Source organism: Acinonyx jubatus, chromosome A2 (genome assembly GCF_027475565.1).
Source record: "Acinonyx jubatus isolate Ajub_Pintada_27869175 chromosome A2, VMU_Ajub_asm_v1.0, whole genome shotgun sequence".
Classification (NCBI taxonomy): domain Eukaryota; kingdom Metazoa; phylum Chordata; class Mammalia; order Carnivora; family Felidae; genus Acinonyx; species Acinonyx jubatus.
Genome location: NC_069383.1, coordinates 80744572 through 80765798, shown reverse-complemented (window position 1 = coordinate 80765798; position 21227 = coordinate 80744572). Strand labels below are relative to the sequence as shown.

The 21227-nt window shown below is 33.8% G+C and overlaps 1 protein-coding gene across 12 annotated transcripts in view; it reads right to left on the bottom strand.

Annotated features, from left to right (window-relative positions):
- Positions 1-21227, bottom strand: part of PCLO (piccolo presynaptic cytomatrix protein) — a 419937-nt gene that overhangs the window by 112846 nt on the left and 285864 nt on the right. For 7 of the 12 annotated variants that reach the window (XM_053218536.1, XM_027071762.2, XM_027071767.2 and 4 more), the window contains exon 10: positions 13597-13722. In XM_053218536.1, the coding sequence (XP_053074511.1) occupies positions 13597-13722 (126 nt within the window). Of the gene's footprint in view, positions 1-5416; positions 5505-9098; positions 9163-13596; positions 13723-17494; positions 17545-21227 lie in introns of those variants that run through there. The other 5 variants (XR_008296881.1, XR_003424548.2, XR_008296883.1 and 2 more) reach the window with 4 other exon arrangements.

Here is a 21227-nt window from a genome sequence, read left to right as displayed (position 1 = left end):
GGGGATTTACGTTTTAAAAATATGGTGGAGTGACTTCTGGCTAACTAAATCTGAATACTATGTATACACGTTAATGAACATATTGAGGTCATTTTCACTGAGCTGAAATTTAACACACATGTTGTATTGTGTGTGTGTGTATACAGATATATGCACAGTGTAATATAATAATTTATCATTATGTCCCCATTCCCACCTTGTTCTAACAGCCGCATCTCATACCTGGATTATTTCTTCAGTTTCCTAACTAAACTCCTTTTCTTTCCGACCTTCACCCCTTCAAATAATTCTAGTTACGGCACTCAGAGTGTTCCTATTTAAATGTCATTTAGGGTATTAAGGAGGGCACTCGGGTTGAGCACTGGGTGTTATATGTAAGTGATGAATCACTAAATTCTATTCCTGCAAACAGTATTACACTATATGTCAATTAACTAGAATTTAAATAAAAATTTGAGGAAAAAACAATAAATGATGTGAATAAAAATGTCATTCAGCTTGTGTGTCAGCCTAGTGGCTTCTCATCCCGCACAAGGAGAAGCTGAAGTCCTAGGGGCACTTCGGTAGCTCAGTCAGTTAAGCATCTGACTCTTGGTTTCACCTCAGGTCATGATCTCATGGTTTATGATATCCCCGTGTTGTGAGCCCCGTGTTGGTTTGTGAACCCCATGTTGGGCTCTGTGTTGACAGCGTGGAGCCTGCTTGGGATTCTCTCTCTCTCTCTCTCTCTCTCTCTCTCTCTTTTCCCCTGCTTGCATGCTCTTGTACTCTCTCTCTCTCTCTCTCTCAAAATAAATAAATAAACATAAAAAAAAAAGCTGAAGTCCTTACAGTGGCCCACAAGATTCTATCTCCTTGACTACTTTGACCAAAACGTCCACCGTCCGCCCTCACATGCCCACTAGCTGCAGCTACACTGGCCTCCTTGCAATCTTACTGTTCCTGGCACACACCAGGTATGGTCTTGCTCTGAGCCTTTGCCCTTTTCATTTGTTCACTGTAATGTCAGTAACTTCTGGCTCACTCTTTCCTCTCCTTGGGGACTTCACTCAGTTTCAGCCTGCTTGGTAAGGTCATTCGTGATCATCCCCTCTAAGTTTGCAACCCGATTGTCTGACAAGCTGGATCTATGCTCCTGATTATATTTCTTTCCTCAGCACATATTACCATTCAATATAGAGTACTTAAAAAAAAAAAAAAAACTTTGCTCTTTTCTGTCTCAGCTACTAAAATGTACAGTTCATGCTTTCCTCATTAATGTCCCCACAGGGTCATCAGAGATTGCTCTACGCAGCATGTACTAAAAAAAAAAAAAATTATAGAAATAATTGGATCAGTCATTGATCTCAGCAGACTCAAGGGCCATAATGACAGTGAGTAGAATCCGGGAAAGAGTAGAAAGTAAAAGAAAACAAAAGTAGCCTAAGAGAAAATAAGAGAAATCTTATTTTCTTCCAATGCTCAGTGGAACTTACTCTACATATGAAAAGGCTTTCATCTGAATTTGTGCTGACACAAAAGCCTGCAATCCCACAGAAGGTTCTTTCTGCTTCGGCACTCATTACTCTATTGGGAACATAGTAGAATACCCTAACTATGTTGAACTATTTTAAAAATTAACAAATGGAATAAATGAAAGACTGTAAAGATCTGTTTTAGTTCCTAAACAGTTCCTTGCCCTGGAGAGCTTATAATCTGCCCTTAGAAATTACCGCAAGGTTACCTGGGGTTCTTTGGGATGGGAAGAGCCATATCTGTAAGCTCCACTTAGTATTTTACTGGTTCTAATGATTGCAGAATCAACTACCGTATTCTGAATTTCTAGCTTTCTCTTATTAAAATGAAAATAAAACATACAGTTCCTCCCCCCCAAAAAAAAAGCCATTAAAGAAGTATACTGTTTTTCCTTAAAGCTATTTTTTCCTAGTTCTTTGGATTTATTTTACATTTTTATTCATTGACACCTGATCAAACACTACCTTCACAGTGAGTACCTTCCATCCACTGCCTCTCTAGATGGTAGGCACTTTGAAAGCAGGGGAGCATTATATCACTTTGCATCATTCTAGGATAAACCCATAGAGAGCAGTCACTGAATACATGTGGCAACCCATCTGAATCCTTCATTATTGCTGGCATTCCTAAGAATATCACCACCACTCCTTCACAGCCTCTTCTCTCTGAACTCCCTGTTTATTACCTCCATCTAAATTTTAAGTATATTAAGAGTGCACCCCAACAGAGTCTTACAATTCTGCAGTATGCACCTGGATGTTCTTCCCGTTCAGAAATAGCACATGCAGGGATGAATTTAGGCTTTGCACGGCCTGAAGCTTATTCAATTTTAAGGAAAAATATAAGATTATGAATACAAAATTTGGCACAGATGAATTTTTATGAAAAGGACAAAAGAAACCACAACAGATGACAAATGCTGAAAAGGTGACAAAGGCAGCAAACATTACACATTCCTTAGAACTTCCTAGAGCTTTGGCAGGGGCTCATACAAGTGAGAGAGGAGCCCTGAGATGGTCCTTTCGTTAAAGTGCCATAATTTATTCATTCTGATCTCATTTCTTTTCTCACCCCATGTAATCACCCTCACAGTCTTTTTTTTTTAAATAAAAAATGTTATTTACTCATAAGTTACTTTAAACAGTTATCAACTCACAGGAATTATGTTTCATCTCTATCCCCAAATACTTCCAAACTACTAACATTCTTATGAAACAAATCTCAGCAGTTCTATTATTTCATACACAAATATGTCAATATGTATTTCTAAGAGATAAGGACTCCTTATTTTAAAAAGCAATCACATTATTTTATATATTACAACTGCTTCATATTCAAATACTCATTGTCCCATTTCCAAAAATACCTAAGAATTTTTTTAAAATCAGCTTTACCAAGATATAGCATACATGTAATAAAAACAGCCTATTTTATATGTACAGTGAAATGATAGCAAATATATACAACTGTATAAACCACAACCAGAATCAAGATAGAGAATACTTTCTTCGTGCCTTGAGTTCCCACTGACTCTTTCCCACTTTTCTCTTCTACTCAACCTCAGCTCCAGGAAACCACCTGTCTGCTTTCTGTCATAATCAGTTATTGTTTTCTGTTTGGTTTTTGCTTTTATCTTTAATAGTTCCTTGCTTTCAGTTATTTTAGCTTAATTTTCTCTTCTGTTTCTCATGCCTTTGGATCCTTTTTTCCAAATATAAGTACTTAATACTATCAACATGCCTCTAAGCTCTACTTTAGTTGCAGCCCGTAAATTTTGGTACATTGCTTTTTCATTTGCATTTTGTTCAAAATATTTTCTAATTTCCCTTTAGTTTTTTTTCTTTAGCCCATAATTCTAGTGTTTGAATTTTCATTTTATCTAACATACTCAGCTTATCATGGCTCATGTACTGCTTCACCTCCGCCTCCCAAACCTAAAATTGAACCATGTTTCATCCCAAGGTTCATCCTCTCCCCCACATCTTTTCAACAAGTAAAGTGTCTCTGAAGTATGCATTATAGAAAGGTCTAATGGAGGATCCCATACATTTAATGCTCAAGATCCAGTAAGCTTTTGTGATTTGTCAAAAGTCCCGCACAAAAGGAGTTGATGAGAAAGATTAGTCCAGACACTGAAAGCAAGACATCGGACACCACAGTTCTGGTCACTAACAAGATGTGTTTTCAGGGACTAATAGACCATGAAAGTTACGTGAACAGATATTCATTGTATGTGCACCTATAAATTTTAATCAGATGTGAGGTTTGCTGATTAACATACTGTTGATAAGAAGAAAAAATGAGAAGACTTTTAAAAGATTAGCCAATGGTTTTACAGTTAGGAGGTAGTACGGGTATTTTGTTTTTTAAGTTTATTTATTTATTCAGAGGGACAGAGAGAGAGAGAGAGGGAGAGAGAGAAAGAGAGAGAGAGAAAGAGAGAATGAGAATCCCAACCAGGCTCTGCACTGGCAGCACAGAGCCTGATGTGGGGCTTGAACTCATGAACCAGGATGATCATGACCTGATCTGAAATCAAGACAGACTGGTCACCCAGGCGCCCCAGGAGATAATACATTTAAATGAAAAATGGCTTACTTACTTCAGGCATTAAGGTTTTTTGTTTTTGAAATTTATTCAAGCCTGATAACTAAAACTAAAATAACTTCCATTATCGCAGAGGGCTCTAACAGTTCGATAGTCCCTTATAGGAAGTCTGAACTTTGTAAGATTAACAAAGCATATAAAAAATAAACATAAGTAACTGTCACTCACTGTTAACTCTGTGAGACAGGTCTTGAAACCTCTCAATTGTACAGACGAGATAAAAGGAAACTTAGAGAACACGAGTAACTGGACTAAAGTGATGAAGATGGCTTGGGTCAGAGTTTTGTGACCTAAGTTTGATGCTCTGTTAATTAGAAATATTCTGCATCCCTGCAGCTCCGAGATCAGAACTGACTATGGTCAATTATTTAAGTATGTCCACATATGGGGGACACAGAATTCAAGGTTAATATTGCAAATATTTTTCTTACCATCAAAGATCTCCAAAGTGAAAGTAAACATGATTATATTCACCACTCATGAAAAACACTGTATTTCTGGTACATTGTTTCTAAGTCTGACTATTATTATCTCAGTTTCCCTACTGAGAACATCAAGAAACTAAAAGTTAAACAACATATCCAGACAATACGTACAACAGCTGAACTTAAATACTGATCTGTCTGACTGTAAAAACACTCTCCGAATATATGGGATGTGCTAAAACACTGGCTGACTGAAGGTCTGGCATGAATATTAAAGATGGTTCAATATCCTTGCTTCCAAAAAAACCACTCCAATTCACACACCCACTAAAATGTAGCCTGTTATGGCATATTGACCAGACTAATCCGAAATTTAAGAATAGAAACAATTGTTCATCAAGAAGCAGTATCACTTGAGCTTATATAAATATTTCAAGGTATGCTACCTTTGTTAATAAAAGTAATCAAATTAGAATATGGATTATTAGTTACATTTAGCAAAAAATGTACAAGACAGGGCAATCATTTAGTTTTCTTGATATTTCTACCAGAAATATTATGACTCAAACATAATTTCCTCTGATTAATTTCAAACTAAACGGATAAAAAAGAGAAATATATTTCTTTGTCCTGGCAACATAGCTAATCTTTAATATCTGACAAGGTAAGTATGATGTCACTGAACCCTGAAAATAATATATTACAACCTACCAGCCCAGGTACCTTATATTTTTCTTTCCATAAGATAGATTGCTAAATATTTGTTAGAAAATCTTTGTATTAACATGAAATGTGATCTTGTGTCACGTGTACCTGGCATACCAGCTTAAGGAATTTTGAGAAATCTCATGCTAATGACCAATCCGTACCTGGTATCCCCCTGGAACAAGAACAAGGAAGCTGACTCATCTGTGTGGTGTGTTTCTTGATCTCCAACCTTGATCACTGCCATGCCATCTGTAACATATGCCAAAAAAGCATAAGCAGAAATAAAGACTTTCTTGCCTAGGAACATTCTCCCTTAAGTTACACAGGAGTGTGTCTTCTAACAATACTACTGGAATATATCTTCTACCATAGACTTCTTCATAACAGGGATTTCCAGAGGCCAACTGCTAACAAAACCACCATTCCAGAAACAGCTAGCCTCACCTTCACTCCAATCACTGATTGTCAACCATTAATCCAACAGCATTTTCTTGCCAGAAACCCTGTCAATTCATCTCTACAAAGAGCTAGCTAGCTGGATCGATGTCACCTACAATTGAAACAACTAGAAACCAAGAATTTCTATGAATTAGAATTTATGCCACAGGCATACTTCTCACAGAATGATGCGGATGAACAAAATTGAACTCATTCTTTACAGGTGCAATGGCCTGGGAGAAGCTAACTTTTCATACAACCCTTGCTCAATTTAAAAGCAAACAGCGGATATTATTGGTTTTAAACTTTTACTCTCCTATTCTAGGACCCTGCTGATTCATTAAGAGTTTTATGAAGCTACAGTAGGGTCTTAACATTATATTCTTATCTTGGCTCCAAACAGCTTTCCAAAAATCTTCCAAACAAATTTGATTTAATTATCAATAATAATAATAATAATAATAATAATAATATAGATACGAGTTATCTTTAAAACCAAATGACCGTGTTTGGTTCTTTGGCTAAAAGATGTTTACTTCTTATGGATTTCTTGTTCTCTTACGGAAATTGTTGAAATTTTAAAAGTATCATGCCAGTAATTTATTTCACAATTATGATATAGAATACCAAGAAAAAAATAAGTGAGTTTAAGAAGTTCAGTGATTAAATGAACCTCAGAAGCAATGATATGCACATAAAGGATTACATTTGGCCCATTATATTTCCTAAACGAAATTTTGTTTTATTTATACTTTTTACACTGCCTTTTCTGAGTATATAATACTATTTTAAGTTGAGTAAAATTATACAAAAGTTTTAATGTTTAACAATTATGTGTTAATTTTTTTTTTTTACTGTCCTAACTTACTTTATTGTATTGATTCAGAGTACAATGATTAAATCTCTAGGCGGAACAAGGGTCCGGTATTGTGAATGCATTTACGACTCAAAGAGACATGACTGAATATAAAAAGATACATTTTTTTCTAAATTAATCTATTCCTTCAATACAATCACTATCAAATTTCAACAGAGATTTTCCTGAAAATTGACAAGCAGAATCTGGAAAACATATGCAAGATCAAAGGTCAAGAATTGTCCCAAGAGTATTTGAAGAGTAGCAATATGGTATGTTCACCTGCCATGTGTCAGGACTAAAACAAAGAAATCATAATTAAAACAAAATGTGACACTTATGTTGGGATAGACAATAGACCAGTAGACTAGAACAGAGAGGTCATAAAAGACCCATATATGTGGAAAAAAATCTATTTCTGACAAGTGGAGCATTAGAGATCAGTGGGAGTAACAATATAACATTCAATATATGGTGTACAGACAACTGATTATCCATGCTGAAGAAGAAAAAACTTAAAGTTTCTACTCAGACCACAGACAGATTAAATTCTATTTCTGTAAGGACATTATGTGAAAAGTAAGATTTTACAATTTTTAGAAGAAAATATAGAGTAATATTCTGGAAACTTCTGGACAACGACAATTTCCAAAACAATACAGAACACTTAGAAAACTTAAGAGAAACAAAATGATAAACTTGACCATATTAAAATTTCAACCTCTGTAAAAACGAACGGACACACTAAAAAGCATACCACATACTGGGAGAAGAAGATATCTATAGCCTACTTACTTGACAGAGGATTATATCCAGAATATATACAGTTTCCCTAAAATTCAATTTGAAATACACTAACTAATACAAGTAAAGAATAAACAAAAGAACAGGCAAATCACAGATGAGAAAAAACCAAGAGCCAACAAAATTAATAAAATATTATCGTATTCCACATTCCTGGAGGGAAGGTAAACAAAAGCAATGGATATCATCCCACATTACATTTGAAAAAGAAAATGTAGAGGAAGAGGACCAAAGATGTAGAGTAACAAAAGTAGTAATTGACTACGGACAAGTGTAAAAACAATATAACACTTTGGACAGCGATTTGGAAAAATCTACTATTGTTGAAAAAAACATACAACATTCCTCCTACATTATTTAACACGATAGTCATTATAGCCTGAAATTTAACTTGTCCAAGAAACTCCTGTACATGTGCATAAGGAGACTACTTTAACAAATTAAATTATAGCATTGTTTGAAATACAAAAAAAAAAAAAACCCTCACAAATAACTTAAATAACCAGGGAATGTTTAAATTTAAAGTGCCATTGAAATGTACAATACTAGAATTCTGCCCTGTAGTTACAATAAACGAAATAGAGCCACATGTATCACTTCGGATAAATTGTATAAACTGGATGTGACTCAGAGAGGCTGGAAAATACATTAAGATGTCATTTACATAAAATTTCATAAACAAGCAAAAAAATTCTTCTTTGGTTTATGAATACATACATAAAACTGGGAAGAACAGCAAGTGGAAGAGTAACCTCAGATTAGGTGAAGTCGGGAGAAGGGAGGTGACTACAGGAGGCTTTAATTGATTTATATGTCTCCCTTCCCCGGAAAAATATGAAACAAATATGGCAAAATAGTGATGTAAAAACGTATGGTGGGTATAAGGCTGTTTGTCATATTATTCTCTACAGTTTTGTGGTACACTCTGACATTTGCAACCAAAATGACAAGTCAGCGCCAGATAAGTGTTAAGTTGCATACATCAGGCCATAAAATGCTTCTAAACTCCCCCCAGCTCCATCCCCAGAAGGGAAGGTAAAAGAGAAGGTGTGGGATGTTGAACTGGGTGTCTCAACAGACGGAGGAGGTGAAAACGTGAATAAAGCGGTGTCTCTCTTAGGTAATTTTCCTGATGGGGGAGGAGGCTCAGGCTGAGAAAACTCAGGTCCACTTTTAATGAATCAGTACCCATCAAACCCTGACTTCTTGTGGTTACTATGTAATGGAGACATTCAACCAGTGAGTCGTTTTAGTCAAATTCACAAGATTGAGAGCAAAACACCCTCACCATTTAAGTGCAAATAAATCAGACACAGATGTGTCAGGCAGCAAACAGTTCAACAGAACCCTTGCTATATTTTAACTTCGAATTTAAAACTCGTTTGTTGTGTGCCCTTCGCCCTCTTTCAACCATAAAGCAAATGATGATTTGGGGCTAGAGTAGAACTGGTAGAGACAATTTTTTTCCTCACACTGTGCCACAGCACAGAAGAATGGTGCTGCATTTTCCAGAGATGAGGGTTTTTCTTCTATATCAGTAACCACACGATACCCCACTCCAGAGATCTTAATTTAAATTCAAACCAAAGAAAAACTAAAACAAACAAAAACCCAAAAAAACACCTAGAGTAAATTTATGTTAATTTATGAGTAGTTAAGCTCAAAGTTGTAAGGACGTTGCCCAGAGGAAATGGTTTTTATTTTGTCATTTTTTTTCCTGAAAAGGTAATCAAAAGTTATATTACCAAATATGGATGCTGTCTTAAATATACATGGTTCTTTACATAATATTGTTTGCTTCACAAAATCCTGTGAAGAGAAACTTCTTAATTAGTATATAACACCTATAATCAAAAATTAATTCTTTAACACTAATTTCTATATATATTATTTGAAATCTTGTTTTATTTGACACTGTACTGGGCACCAAATATGCAGAAAAAACCCTCGGTGTTAAGGGTCATGATTTTAGATCCATGCACAATGATATGTGCACAAATGGATGGGACACAGAAACTGACCCAGGTCTGTATCAGATTAAAAAAACAAAACAAAACAAAACAAAACAAAATCTTTGCTTGTCGTGAGATATGAATAATTGTATTACAGACTCCCCAGATTTGGAGATGGTTGGAACTTTGATCTGAAAACAATATGTAAAGAGTTATTCATTTAATTTTTTTTTTAATGTTTATTTTTGAGAGCGTGAGAGAGAAGGGCGGGGAGGGGCAGAGAGCGAGAGGGAGACACAGAATCTGAAGCAGGCTCTGGGCTGAGAGATGCAGGGCTCCAAACTGTGAGATCATGAAGTGAGCTGAGGTTGGATGTCTAACCAAATGAGCCATCCAGGCACCCCTGTAAAGAATTATTTTTAGAGAAAGTTTTATTTTTAAAGCATGTCACGAATTCAAAACTTCCTAAAATTGTAATCACACTGAACAGGTTTCACTAGGTAATATAGAGAAAAGAAAATTTATCACAGAGGACACATCTAGTTTTTTGAGGCCATTAGTTAAGGTGCTGATTATATTGAATCTAGTATTGATACTGTACTATAAATAAGGTTTATAATCGTTCCTTTAAAAATAAACATTTAAAATGGAAGTGGCAAGTTTTAAATACACAAACTCCATATATTCAAGTGTGTTTTTAGATGCTCAAATTAGTCCAAAGAGAAATAACAACATCAAAGGAGAAAATGATAGACAAAATTATACACCACTTAAAGTCCCAATATTGATGATCAATACAGAGCCCCAACAGTGTTGATCTAAAATTGTTTAAAATTTTAATCCTAAAGCAAATAGCGACAAAGAGCGGTTCAGGAAATCAGATTTGTAGTTTAATTCCCCAGATGTTTTGTCTTTTTTTTTAACGGAAAACTGACTTTAAGCATTAAAATGAAGAATAATAGGTAGCCAAAGATCATTCTTTGTCCAATATCTGTTTAAGAATGCTTACTAATATTGCCGAAAAATAAATTGTATGGTTTTGGAAGATTACGATCCCTCAAATATCTGACCGTGCAAGTTCTTTCAGAAAATCACTACAGATTTTTCTAAAACTAAAAGATTGGCTCAGGAAATTTTGACTAATGCAACGTTCTCTAACTGCTTTTTTTAACTGCAGAGGATGGCACAAGCCTATATTATGAGTGTAGAAAAATGAATTTTTTGAGAATAGCCTAATGATTGGGCAATAGTAATTACTGCCAAGTATCAGCATTCTGAAACACAACTCTTTCCTACATTATGTAACAAGATAGACAACCTAGTTCAGAAAGATTTTTCAAAAAACTCTGAATAAAAATCTCCTTTTAACAAATAACCAGCTCAGCGGACTCAGGAAGTAGCGAGGCCTTCTCCCCTCCATTTAATGTTAGTTACGTAAGTCAGTACTTTCTGAACAGCATCAGAAAACCTACATGATTGGTCAGTGTGTTTTAAATGCACAAATCCTGACGATAAAAAGCTAGAGGAAACCTGAAAATACTCTTGCTCTTCCAAAAGTCAACACAGTCAGAATCCATGCCTCTGAGTGCTGCAAGAGTATAAGTATGTAAGACCCTGATGAGACTGAAAAGCCTACCGTAAGACAAATAACCAAACTTAGGAAAAACCGTAGGGTCAACCTCTTTTTTAACAATAGCGCCATTGTGTGGAGTGGGAAAAAAATGCAGTCTAAGAATTCTATGGTCAACCAACTGTCATTCACGTATGTTTTAAATCAAGCGTGAGGCAATTTTAAATCATAAAGGCTCAGGGTATATAGTTTTGTATTCAGAAATGCAGAAAGATACACCAGGAAGACATCAAATCAATTCCTAAGTCTACCTGGAATTCGTTCTACAGATGGAAAAGTACAATTAAATGCATACAAATACATATTTTATCGATTTATTCGTATACATTTTTTTCCTTAGAAAAGAAAAGAATTTCAAACTAGGGAGAATTAACTGTTGTTATTGCCTTCAATAAATAAAATTTTATGATGTCATAAAAAATTTTAAATATTAAAAAATCCACAAGACTTCAGTGATCTACACTTGGTATTACTGTAGTTACATCTCACATCAGACCTAAAAATCAGAGTTGTGTCTTAACCAACATACTGCTCTGAAACTGTATGATAATCTATTAGAGATTGAAGATGAGGGTTCTAAGAATGCCATGTATGAATAAAACACATAGTTACAGACAAAACAAAAATTATGTAAATATAAATACATATAGATATATATCCAGAAAATATATTGGTCAAACAATATTGTCCTTGTGTATTCCCATTTGGACTGATGACCTTCTAGTCAGTTCATCTTTGGACATGAAAGGACATATTGGGACATTAGGTTCACTTCAATTTTCTCTCTTGACTTAGTCTGTATTATATCTATTTTTTTTTAACTTAAGTGTATGAACTTAAAAATGGCCACATAGACTACCAAGTACAAAAAGTATCATTTCATCACAAAACACTTCATTTAAAACATCTTTCAAACCACCCTGATTTGTAGTATTTGTCAATTTCCATGGTGTAATTACAGACAAAAGTATGAAAATTTATCTGTATTCAGGCATCTTTGCATAACTATAAAACAAACAGTTGCTGCAATTTTTATTTTAGAATAAAAACAGCATACACCTTTCCTTCTGGAGTATGCTGTGTAAAAGTGGCATATCACTTCCATCGTTAAAAATGGTGTCAAAAAAAAAAGGTCTCAATTTCTATAGCTTAAGTAGACTGCAACATCAAGACTAGCATCAGGCATGATAAGATTATAGTCATAGAAACTTTGTACAGACTCAGTAGTTTGCTCATAATTATTATATCTTGATTGACAGTTTTTACTTTCTTTTAGCTTTCTGGCTAATTCTCCTACCTTTCTCTGTTTTATGCAGCACATTGGAATATTTTTAAAAATATGCTTTCAGTGACATATTAGGTGATGACCTGGTAATCTGGCATTCTGAAAACCAACAAGCAGATAAACAAAACAAACAGGCCTAATTTATCACATTGATCTGTTTCCACTTTGTAAATCCTCCCACCAAGACCAGTTCAAGCCATCAATGTGATGTCACTAAATGTGAAGTTAGGAAGAGCGTATCTTAGAGATTTGGTACCAACTGGCTCCAGTAAGAACACTGTGATGAGTAAATAATACCTCAAGTTTGTGTTTATTCTAATAGTCTACCAAAATATCCATGGACATTTTTGGGAGGTTCCAATACATTGAAGAAAATAATAGTGAATCATTTTAGCATAATGAGAATTTTAAATAACAAACAACATTTTATAAAACTATGAAATGAGAAAAAAACACTTTCCAAATAAGTATTTTATTTAGAATGAAATAAAATGAAAGGCTGAGTCTGTTTTATGATAAAAAAATATCCATTATAAACAATATAACTGAAAGCTTATAAACCATATGTTAGAGTTTGGAAACAACCCAATCAACGAAAAAACAAGTGAAAATAATCACTTTGTGTTTTGAGAACCAAACATTTTATGACATGTGAAAGAAACTGATAAAATACATGTTTTATGGATCTTTAGATACATCTGTAAAGTTCTTTTTTTTAAATGTTTTTGATGTGATAAGGTGTATAGTACCCAAAAGTAGACAGTAACCTAGCACAGGAGTTGGTAAATTTTTTTCTGTTAAGAGCCATAGAGTATAAATTTTAGTTTTTGTAGACCATTTCATCTTGTCATGAATGCAGTTCTGTTTGTAGTGGGAAAATGCCCATATCCAACATGTAAATTCATGATCCTGGCTGTGTTCCAACACTGTTTTATAGAAACAAACAGCAGATAGAGTTGGCCTGGGGGATGTTCACAGTTTGCTGACCCAACTTTAGGGTGTACTGAATCATGTGGTATTTTTACAGTTATGATTTCAATATAATTTTCTTAGTATTTATAAAAAAAATAATCTCAATAACCAAAGTGGTTTTAATAATATTGCCCAAGTCAGTAAACAATATTGACTAATTAGTGTTTCTTAAGTAAGATATTCACAGAGCAAACCCAACTGCCAAAAGGACAATGCAACTGAAAATAAAGTGAATATAGTTGTGAACACATTTTCTTATATATCACAACACCAAAATTTCATAATTAACCATAAGGAGAGAGGGTTACCTACGTGGTAAATAAAGAGAAGATCTGCATATTAAATTAAAATATGTTTAATATAAGTATGTTCATTTTAATCAACAATGAAATCCTTATTCTTACCTTCCATAAGTTTTCCTGTCTGTTCTGCACTTCCTCCAGGAAGAATTTTGGCAATATAGGCTCCAATTTCTCCATTATGTCCAGGGATTTCTTTACCACCCACAATTCTAATTCCTAATCCATTACCTGTATTGAAAAAATAGCAAGTTATTAGTAACATTTTAAAGGAACAACAGTTATCATGAGTTATAAGGTGCACATGACGTGAGCTGTGGTGCCCAGAAGCTATCTACAACATGAATATTGGGACTGGACACCAATAACAAAAGGATATTATTCTGAATTCAATAATAGATGATATGAAATAGGACATTCTGAGATTTTTGTAGGATCTACAATGAATCCCCTGATATTAAAAAATAATTTTTGGAATTCAATGATATCACCATAATATAATACAGTTATCTTTGTCCACTTTTGGCCAGACACTTTGTAAACATATTGTATAAAGATGTTCTCAGTATAAGAAACACCAGAGTGTATAATTCACTTATGATATTGAGGAGCATTTCATGTAAAAGACAGTAATATCTATCATAAATTGAGAAGACACAATTCAAACATACAAATGATTGCAACTGGTAAGACGAAAATACAATCATAATTTATGAATTACTATTCATTTTTTAGCCTTAACTCATCAACTAACATTGTGCATTATTAACATGACATTTTTCGTGTGGCAAAATAAAATTCTTGACTGATGAACAACTTAGTAAACTTTATTTCATAGAACAGATTTTTCTGTAATTAGCTACATGGATAAAAAGATGGAGAATGATTATTGTGTGAAAATTGAGTGTGATATAAATGAACTGTTGATGTTTTAAGTTTATATTTTCCTTATAATCAGCTAAAAATTAGCAAGCGTATATATACAGCACCAGAAATATTTTTATTACAAATGTCAAGGATATTTTAAAAGTACTAAAAGAAAGCAGAATTCTTCTTAAATCAAGACACAATTAACTATTTCTTTAGATTAAAATTATTTCTATTCAGTGATTGAAGGCCCGTTTTCAACTGTTTCAAAAATCTCTAAATTTTAAAAGACAGCTTTCTTACAGATTCTGTTCCCTTCCCACTTTACTCTTCAAAAACAATCCCTGGAGTCAACGTCAACACAGTACAAACATTCAACAACCAAGTAACACGGGATTATGGAACCCTTCTGCCATTTATCCAGGTAGGGATATATTTTGGTAAAACATCATTTCCAGGTTATAAGGTAATTCCAAATGAATTTCCTCTCTCCTTTTCTTCCTCCCTTCCTTCCTTGTTTTTACCCTCTTTTCTCCCTCTCTTTCCCTCCTTCTTGCCTCCCTCTTTCTACTTTTTTTTTTTTTTACCAAGGTAAGTGTTCTGAAGATTGAGCCTCAAAGTAAAAAGAAAAACAAAAAAACCAAAAACTAAGCAAATCAACTGTATGCATCTAACTTTCCTGCTGTTGTCAATGGGTCAGAGTTAAATAAGATACTAGCCTTCTCTGACTTTACTTAATGAAGCTTTTCTGTCACCAGTATCTTGGTCCATTGCTACCCCTGTGAGTAGAGATTAATTTATGATACACATTGAATATAGCTGTGTGAGTACAGAACATCATCTAGTATAGGACTTGGTCTCAACTAAGGCTGCTTACCAACAGTTGAGTTCTTACTTAGACAGTAGTCTTAAAGAATTCACCAGGACTGATTATATAATAAAACATTACATAGATACAAATAAAGGGCAACAAATGAAGAAGTTATTACCCATTCTTGATTCAATCAGTTTAGTCTATCTTTTAGTGTGCTAAGGATATTTTGGAAATTACAAAATGAGGATTTTAAAATAGCTGGCCACGGAATTTATCTGTTAAAAGTAATAATAGTTTCTTAAAAGATTTGCTTTCACTTTTCATGATTGAATCCCTCAGAGCTGTAATTTACTACTTGTTAAACTTTTCATAAACACACACACAGATGCTGAATTTCTAATGTGGTTGGTGTGTCTTTATCAATTTTGAGACATGTCAGTCTGAGATCCCAAAAGATGATTTAAGACATTTCCTTAGCATATAGGCATATGTTCAAGATCATTCCATACATCAAAACTTATTATAATGCTACACTCAGAAGAGTACACTGTAGTAGGGTATAGGAGAGTGCTCAGGGCATTTGGTTTTACTTATTTGTTTTTAAGCTTAAAAAAACCAGAATAAAAACATAACCCATGAAAAACAATTTCAGCACTATATCATATATGGCATAGCATATGTTTAGAATCTACACATGGGGTTATTACACCTTGTAAAGGTATAGCTAAAAGAGTAGTTGTGGAACTCTGAAATCTATTCATTGGTATAAGTGACTATTTTTAAAGATTTGGTTATAGTTTCATTCTATAGATGGAAATGTCTTAAGAGTTAAGTAGTTGCATCCCTACTACCATTTAATTTTTGGTGACTGAATACACCTAAAACCCTGTAGAAAAGGATCAGTGAAAGAAAATTATAATTATATCCATCTTAATAAAGTAGCACAACCTGGGGCGCTTGGGTGGCTCAGTCGGTTGAGCGTCCGACTTTGGATCAGGTCATGATCTCGCGGTTCATGAGTTCGAGCCCCGTGTCGAGCTCTGTGCTGACAGCTCGGAGCCTGGGGCCTGTTTGGGATTCTGTGTCTCCTTCTCTCTCTGCCCCTCCCCCCACTAGTGCTCTGTCTCTCTGTCTCTCAAAAATAAATAAAATATAAGGCTGATGCTAATTTAATAAAGTAGTGCAACACAACATTTCTTTAATTGTGTAAGATACATCTTATACCACTGAATTCTAATACTTAAAACACTATACAAATACATGTTATAAGCCTCAGTATCTTTGGTAAAATTAAAGTAATGTACGGCCGTGACAATACTGTGGGAAATGAGATTTTATATGTAAAGAAACCACTTCAAGCACATAGTAAATTTTCAAGAATTCCTGTTGCTTTGAAATTGCTTTGACATTGCTGTGGTTGTTGCTAGTTTTTCATGTATACAATAAAGTAGCATAGAAATATTAAAATTTGTGATAAAATAGAATGATAGAAAATAAAAAGACTCAGAAAGTATAACTTTTTTTTTTGCTTATTTTATAGTAGTTACATGCTAGTGGGGACATAAGAAGTTTTCTTTATATGATTTGTAATAATTTAAGTGTGGACATTTTAACATTTCTATAGCTTCACTTTGATATTTTAGGTAGTAAATGCAGATAAAATAAACAAAAATACCTCTATGAAAATAAAACACCCCAGCTCAAATCTAAGTTACAGAATGCAAGAGAAGACCTGGTAAACTCAAGAAGGAACATTAATTTTTAACTGAAAGGCTTGTATTTAAATGGTCCTTGATAAGTGATGTTTCTATATTACCAATGTTTTTCAACTTTGGACAAATTTTTATCAACACAAAATCCTTTGCCTCCCTGCTTCTATTCTATCTCAAAACATTAACAAAATGCTTCCTTAGTTAGATGCCTTGAAAATACAAGGGTTTTGCTCGAGTGAACAGCACGGCAGGGTAGAGAGACCGGTAGTTACCAAAGAGAACACAGAAGCTTTAAAAAGGATTGTCAGAAATTACAGTAATTTCACAACAAATAAGCAGAGATGTTACTGAGGGGGTCTTACAGAGAAATCTAACTTTCAAAAATCCTTTAAAGTATGTAGGGAATATTTATAAGAAAAGAGACATCCAACAATAAAGGTAGCAAGTCATTACGAGAAAGTATTACCTTAATAACCTTAGGATTACAATTGAAATATACCAGTCTTTTCAAATCCCTATGCATGTTTTAATTATGTGGTAAATATACTACTAGGTAGTCACTTTTAATGTTCCAGTCCAAGATGACAACAGAGGAGGCTCCTGAACTCACCTCGTCCCATGGACACACCGAATCTACAGCTACACATGGAGCAATTCCCTCTGAAAAAAATCCAGAAACTAGCTGATGACTCCTACATAATGGGTCCATGAGAAAAAAACAAAATAAAACAAAACAAAATAAAACCCACATCAAAACACGTTTTGGCATACCTTCAACTCCTGGGAGCCATCAAGAACAAAGAAGGCAGCTCGAACAATCGTTAAGATTTGAGAGACAACCAAGAGCACAGGCCAAGCTGAATCATTAATGATTACATTTCTTTAATGTTTATTTATTTTAGAGAAACAGAGACAAAGTGCGACTGGGGGAGGGGCAGAGAGAGAGGAAGACAAAGAATCTGAAGCAGGCTCCATGCTCTGAGCTGTCACCAGAGAGCACGGGGTGGGGGTGGGGGGCTCAAATCCACAAACCATGAGATCGTGAACTGAGCTGAAGTTGGACGCTTAACCGACTAAGCCACCCAGGCACCCCTGAATCATAATGTTTAAATCCTACGTGAAACCGTTGCATCAAGACTAGAAGATGTGATTGTTTTATCTAATGCTTAGAAACCAACACACAGAGTCAAAAAAATTGAAGAAACAGAGAAATGTGTTCCAAAAAAGAGAACTAGATAAAATTTCAGAAAAGGACCTTAATGAAATGGAGGAAAGTTATTTATTTAAAAAGTTCAAAATAATGATGTTCAATGAAGTCAGGAGAACAATACATGAACAATGTGAAAATTTCAACAAACAGAATATATAACAAAGTATCAAAGAGAAATCAGAGAACTAAAGAATAAAATATATGAACTGCAAAATTCATAGAAGGGTTTACTATCAGACCAGAGAAGTAGAGAAAAGATGGGTTAACTTGAAAACAGGGCAGTAAAAGTCACCTGAGAGGAGCAATGAGAAAAAAGAATGAAAAAGAGTGAAAATAGATTAAAGGATTCATGAGATACCATCAAAATGAAAGTCAACCTATAGAATAGGAAAGACTATTTACAAATCACATTCCTGATAAGGGGTTTATATAAAAACATAAAAACTCATATATATAGAACTCATACAACTTAGCAGCAAACAAATAAACAATCTGATTTAAAAATATGCAGAGAAACTAAATAGACATTTTTCCAAAAAGATATACAAATGGCCAAAAGGTACTTGAAAGGGTGCTCAACATCATGAATCATCTGGGAAATGCAAATCAAAACCAAAATGAGATAATACCACACATCTGGCAGAATAGCTATCATCAAAAAAACAAGAGATAACAAGTGTTGACAAAGATGTGGAGAAAAGAGAACCCTGGTGTACTTGCTCAAGGGAATGTAAATTGGTGACAGCCACTATAGAAAACTGTATGGAGTTTCCCCAAATATTAAAAATAGAATTATCCTATGATCCAGTGATCCCAGTTCTAAGTATATATCGGAAGGATATGAAATGGGCTATCAAAGAGATATCTGTACTCATGTTCATTATAGCACTATTCACAATAGCCAACATATGAAAACAACTTAAGTGTTTAGTGACAGATGACTGGATAAACAAGATGTGAGATACACACACACACACACACACACACACACACACACACACACACACACACGGAATATTATTCAGCCTTGAGAATAAAGAAAATCCTGCCCTTTGGGACAATGGGGATAGACCCTGAGGACATTAAGCTCAGTGAAATAAACCAGACAAACAAAGACAAATACCGCACAGTATCACATATACGTGTGAGAAAAAAATTCAAACTTATAGAAACAGAGAGTGGAAAAGTGGTTGCCAGGGGCTCTGAGATGGAAAAGTTCTGAAGATCTAATATAAAACATTGTGACTATGGTTTTAACACTATATTGTACAAGTGAAATTTACTAAGAGAGAAGAAGTTAAGTGTTTTTACATACCAAAATATAAATACCTGAGGTGATGGATGTCATAACTAGATGGGGGGGGGGATCTTTTCACAATATATACGTAAATCAAATCACCACAGTGTGCACTTTAAATATCTCACAAATTTATAAGTCCATGGTACATCAAAAAAGTTGAAATAAAACACAAATAAAATAAGCTGTGTATAAAATAAAATGAGCATATTAAGGAAAAATCTTTATATTTGGATTTAAATTTAAAGTTTAAATCTAGTTTAACCTTTATTGGTTTATTAACATGTTACATTAAAAGTTCTGGTATTTTAAAGTATTAAAAAGAAAGTTATTATTTTCATTTTAAAATGTTATATGAAAATATTATGATATTACAATTATTAGACCATTAAGTTTAGACAAAATTAAAATCCTTGGTTCATTTTGACAAAACCACATACTACATCTAAGCAACAAGGAAAAGCAAAATATTGTAAGTGAACACACTATCTTATTAATAGTAGTCTTTAAATCAATGGAGTTTATTATTCACAATAAAGTTATCACAGGATAATGATGTATTGCAATTTAGTCATGCCATTCATTGGGCTGAAGAAGAAGAAAGATTATCTATATAAATATTAGTGTTAATGAAGTACTAAGGATAATGGAAAAGTTTCCAAAGGATAGTTTAATTGACTCTATTTTTATAGTTTACACATTAATTATACTCCTGAGTGAGGCTATGAAAGTTTATTTTTATATTCTTTCACCTACTAATTTCTGTTATAAATTATCTATGTAAATATTTAGGAAAATAAACTAACATATTAAAAACACAGTAATTTCCCTTTTGTGTCTTACCAAATGCTACATTAATGAACTTATACTTGAGTCTAAAGACCTAAAGAATATTTCATTACTTCACCATTTTCCTTTATCTTTACTAATTTTTGTACTTTATGAGAAAAACATTCCTACAAATACAACACATATAAATTGCCTTAACAGCAATCCCTACTTGACTGTGTCCAGCAGCATCAAAATGGAAGCACCACATTAATACAAAATCTAATCTGACTCTAAACCTCAGTCTACAAATTACAAACTCAACTATTCCCATTAGCTTTTTCTAACACAGCCAATTGTTGTATAGTATCCTTTTTTCTAGTTTTAAATATATATCCTTTACATATATGAAAGATTCAAAGAGAACATTCTTTGTCACATTTCCATCAACAAAAGTTCACATTTGTCTTTTCTAATGTAATGTGAGTTAATATTAAGATAAAAATGTTACACAAAGCAAGTATAAAAGGCTATTCATACTCACATCACAGTAGAGGAGATGGGCCCCCCCCATTGAATTGCCCCATGACTGAAATGGCCATTGTCATGGGAAATAACAAAGACACACACACACACACACACACACACACACACACACACACACACACAATGTTCCATATATATATACACACATGTACATATAAAACATTATATATATGCAAAAAAGTCACAAATAAATATCAAAAGATATCGGCAGTCTGGCTTTGTTTAACATCTTTCAAATAAAAGATATTTTGTATACTGATTTTATTAAGGATACATAGGGTTTCCTCTTCCTGAAATACTTCAAAAATAATGTCCACCAAGAAAATTTCCCAGGACTGCCACACTACAAAAATCATGTTTTGTTCATTCAATAACACGTGGATTGTTTTCTTTATTTTAGCTTATATAAGGCAAATGCAAAATTATAATCATAAAAGTAAAATCTGAGGGGGTTTGCATGATACTTCCATAAAAGGAAATAAAAAAACTTAGTTCATTTAGCAGTACTTCCAAAATGAAGTA